This window comes from Crassostrea angulata, chromosome 4 (assembly GCF_025612915.1).
Source record: "Crassostrea angulata isolate pt1a10 chromosome 4, ASM2561291v2, whole genome shotgun sequence".
NCBI classification, from domain to species: domain Eukaryota; kingdom Metazoa; phylum Mollusca; class Bivalvia; order Ostreida; family Ostreidae; genus Magallana; species Magallana angulata.
In genome coordinates this window covers 11492295-11497366 of record NC_069114.1, presented here as the reverse complement: position 1 = coordinate 11497366, position 5072 = coordinate 11492295, and the positions used below count along the sequence as shown (strand labels likewise).

The window sequence follows — 5072 nt, the reverse complement described above, 5'->3', positions numbered from 1 at the left end:
CTAAAAAAAAAAAATGAGAGAGAAAAACACCACGAGATATGTTCATTTTCTGAACATTTTATGAAAATCTACCCAGCCATCTCTTAGCATAAAATAATAGAAAGAAAGAAAGAAAGAAAAACACTACAATCACTATAAGATCTTCCGTTGAAAACTGATATTAATTCTTACCTCTGTAAGGATGCGATAGTTAGATAAAAGATTAGAACTGTTTGTGCTAGTTGTCGTGCTGTATTATATTGTTAAACGCATTTTATGATTATGATGGATGATACTGACCTTGAACCACTGGTCTCATACTTTTAATCATCGATTTCACGTTCTACTGGGTTTTTTAATTTATATTCATGGTGTGCAATATATTGTTGTCTAATGCAATAATGTGATCAAAATATTCATTGATTCATTGATCAAATTTTGTTTGGTTAAAAATGCTGGAATAATCATTATCTATTGTTAGTTAAACGTAATTAGTATACATAAAATTAACCAAATTGTTATCGAAAGTTCATCTTAAGTAGTGCTAATTCAAATAATAGAAAAAATAATAATAATTGTATTATCTTTTGCTTTGAAAGCATAAATCATAAGAACATAATCGTTTATACTTCTTCCATAAGTATCGTATGTGGTTATCTCATCATAAAATTCCCTTTGTTTATTTTTTTAATATAAAAAATGTTCTTAAAGTGAATACCTTTAGTTGTGGTTTCAGAGGTAAAATAGCTTTTCCTGAAATGTTCAGGGATGATAGATGATAATAAGTTAAATGTCTTGAAATTTTTTTCACGGTTTCAAAATTCATTTCCGGTGATCCGATTCCTGTCCTCCGACAAAAGCTTGTCACCTCGAGATCTTGAACTTGACCGTCTTAACATTTTAGGCTGATTAACCTATACTTGTACACGGGTATGATCATGATAAGGCAACTCTCAGCTGTCGATTGAGTAAATATTCTGCTTATCAATATGACCTCAAAATAGCAGCATGGTGTTATAATACTCAAGAAACAGTCAATTTTACTTATCCCTTGTCTAAATTATAAAAACTACAGGCGTAAAGTTTCATTAGAAACTGTTCTAAATAAATATATCTACGATTTCTCCGTTTTACGTATCATTATCATGGATGGAGTTACGTACGTATTTAATAGAGATGATACATGTATAGGGGACAAACTATCGAACAATCCAATATTAAGACTTATTGAATGAAGATACCTAGGAATAAGATGAGTGTCAGTAAGAAAAAAATCAGTATAATAAAGGCACGGATATTCTTATCAGAGAGAAAGGTAAACAAATAAACATTTATATGGCTTGACTGGCCGTCAGTGTTTACAAAAAGGCAAAAAAAGGAACACTACCCCGATGGTTATGAAAGATGAATTTTGGCAATTATCAAAAACATATCATCTAAACTACTTGATCAGAACTACTAGAATCCTTTACTTCGTTGTTTTAAATAAAAAAATACGCAGTATACTGCGCAATGCGTGCGCAAATACTAAACTATGCTGGATGCCACATATGGAAACAACTGTGATCGGTCAAAGCCTATCACAACTAAGAATCTCTTTGTAAAAGAATTTAAACAACTATTTTTGTTACAAATGTAAAGTGATTCACAAAAATGTTTAAATGCAAACTTCTTTATATCATGTAATTGCATTAGGCTATTCACTATACTTTACCACATAATCATCTTAAAAACTTGTTTTTCCCCAGAGCTATTTTGATTGCTGCCTTCAAAAAATGACTATATAGGTTTGTAGATATGGAATTGACATTGCATGTATTTTATTTGCACTTGTAAGGAAAATTATGTTAATTTCATGTCTTCTAATCACGTTAATACTATTAATAGTTATTATTATAATTATCCAGAAATTTATCAACCAAACCAAACTTGACTAATAATTCAATTTTTTTAACATAAGACTGATGTGTGTTGCGCAACACGAATATTAATTCAAACACCAAAAGAACCTGAGCTGAATTGATGATTATAAAGTAAAAGACAAAGGGTTAAATCAATCTCATCCATCATAATAGATGCAAAAACAATATAAATACGGCATTGCACCAGCATTAACAACTCTAAGCTTTTAGCTGATTATCGGATACCGATTGCACACAGAGGTAAGAATTAAAATATGTTCCTCTGTTAATGTTGTATAAACTTCAGTACCGAATGAAAACCGGCAACAGAATGTCCGTTAGAGTTGTTTAATCTAAAATCATATTAATGCTTATGTTTTTACATTCAAGCAACGGATGTTATGGTTTTAGGAGGTAAATAAAAATGACGACGTTGCGTGCACGTAGTGTTACAACTGAATAAAAATATAGGTGTTTTTTTTAAAGTTTTAAAACTTTGGAAAATAACTTATGAAAAAAAAATTGATTTCTAGTTCATGCTATCGTTCTTAATCATCCCTTTCTTATTATTATTTTTTTTTTTTGACAATTAAATTTGTATGATTTCATTTTAAAATACATGTACAATTTTAAAATGCGTTTACTCAATACTCAATAAAACCTGCATGTTATTATGAAGAACTATATATGATATGAGTTAAATTTGGCCCCATAACTCGCTATTTTTTAAGTGTTTCTGGCACAATAAAATGTTTTGTTATATTTTAGAAGAGCTGATATAAAATATATTTCTCGCCTATTAATTTGATTTATTTGCACTCAGCGGCAGTATATGACGTAAGAACTGATGCTATTTCTATAACTCAATCAAAATCAGTCAAAAACATTTTTCTCATATTTTTATAATTACAAATTGAAAATATAGAGCGCATGCTTGAACAAAGGAAACTTTTTTTGTTATTATTAGTCTTGGCTAGATACATCTCTGATTAAAATATTTTGTTTGTTCAAGCATGCGCTCTGTGTTTTCTAACAGAAAAACTGCTTGAAAACAAGCTGTTTTATGCAAAAAATGCAAAAATGGCGGGATTAGGTTGTCTTCACGATGTCATATTTCTAAATTATGGGCACTTGAATCAAAATAAACATGATGTAAAAACATCACATATATATCTGTACAAAGAAAACAAAGATTTACAGTAACATGATGATGTTTATTTTAGGGGGCCCTTTTAGGCCCATATCATATATAATCCTTTCATTGAAATGCCGTTGCTTGATTTGATAAACAAAACATCATAGTCACGCTGTAAAAAAAAATAAAAAATGAGTTAAACCTTTGAAACCAATTAATTAAGCACATACTTTTAAACTAATTTTTTAGAAGCAACACATCCGCGCGAACTACATTAATATAGTGATTTTTAATTGCTTAAATAAAACACTTATTTTACAAACATTGATAAGTTTAGAATAATTTTAATTTTCTTAAACCTATGTTTCCCTTTCACTGAAAGTTAGCCCAAAGATGAAAGCAATAATTCTTGCTATTGCTTTGTGTTACGCTGTCACAACTGCCCAGGCCCACTGGCACCCTAATGGAAACATGAACAACGGCGATGGTTATGATACGGGAGGTCAGTTTTTCAATTGAATTATAAGATATGAACTGTAAACTGAAAAAAACGGTTTACATTAAAAACAAATAATGTTATAAAGCATACATGGAAACTAGAGTTTTATCCAGGCTGTAATAAATTTACAGATAATTTTCTTTTAAAATTGTGGATTTTTTTTTTAAATTGTAATGCGATAAAAATTGTGTATCATAATAATCACTTTTATAATTGAGCAGATTATTATTATTAATAACTCATGTATATTTAAACTTGTCGCACCATTCAGCAACTTGAATTTATCATGTTTACACTATGATTTCAAAGTTAAAAAAACGTCAACCAGATATATAGCCAACTTTGAGCATTGTCACAGAACAATTATTTTACATCTTATGTCAAACCAAGAGGTATAAGCTTAAAAACATTTTAGCATTTAAAAATGAAAAAAAAATTGATAACAGTATTATGCATTTCTTTATGGGGAATATACCAAACATATACATGTAAAATAGATGAAGTGTTAGACTGCTTTCTAGATAATCAAAAAGTCGTTTTTAAGAATGTTGTAGATTGGAAATAATGTTTATATTTACGTAAATTAATTTTTAAACATATTTGGTTATGTAATATTGTTTAACATACATTGGCGTTTGAGATACTGATAAGGTTCAGTGTTGACATTAATTTTGTTAAAGGCTGGAGTGGCTGGAGTGACTGGACTGGATGGAATGGATGGACTGGATGGAGTGGCTGGAATGACTGGAATGGATGGCATGGAATGGCTGGATGGAGTGGATGGAATGAATGGAATGACTGGACTGGATGGAATGGCTGGAGTGACTGGACTGGAGATAACTATAACAGAGGACACCGTGCCCGGGGCAGGAGAAGATACTAACAAGGATAAAACCTCCGCAGAAGAAGCTAAAAATACATTAGCTGAAATTAAAAACTGGTGTAAATTTTCTTACAAGTTTTATAACTTTCAAAAAGTTGTTTTTTTTCTTTTCATTATGTTAGTCCCCAAACTTGATACCCCAATTGATTATAAACATATTAATCCACCTTGTAGTCATTTTCTGAATTTAAAATATGTATGTCGACTGGTTTTTTTTTTTACCTTTTTTTATTTCAAAACTATCATGCATATGATAAAGTGCTTGTTTCGTTTTGTATTTTGCTTGTATTTTGCTTTACTATAGCATTTTTTATGAACACGATTCAGCAAAAAGAATATTTGTTTTGATTCGAATTAAGCTCATCTAATATTCATCATTTTATATATGTATTTGGTACATATATATGAACGATATTATCAAATATAAAGACTTAACACTCTATACGCAGCACTGTTATTACTTACAAAAAATGCGAAGGCATATAAACATTCTTAAAACAAGGCATTATTACAGAATATTTAGGTGTAAATTTATCAAATTATAATATAAATTTGATATAAAACAAAACAGCTTAATAAATGCCACTTTGTATGACACATAGTGTGGTCCTTTGGATTGACAGCCACTTCATGTGTATTAATAATTTAAATTCAATTCGGGAAACATGAACAAAA

At 29.7% G+C, this 5072-nt stretch overlaps 1 protein-coding gene across 1 annotated transcript; it reads left to right on the top strand.

Annotated features, from left to right (window-relative positions):
• Positions 1-2117: 2117 nt before the first annotated feature.
• LOC128179402 (bifunctional endo-1,4-beta-xylanase XylA-like) lies at positions 2118-4525 on the top strand. The gene is made up of 3 exons (XM_052846810.1): positions 2118-2141; positions 3402-3517; positions 4195-4525. Exons 2-3 carry the CDS (start codon positions 3409-3411, stop codon positions 4395-4397), a joined length of 312 nt encoding a protein of 103 aa, XP_052702770.1. The 5' UTR covers positions 2118-2141; positions 3402-3408; the 3' UTR covers positions 4398-4525.
• Positions 4526-5072: the final 547 nt, after the last annotated feature.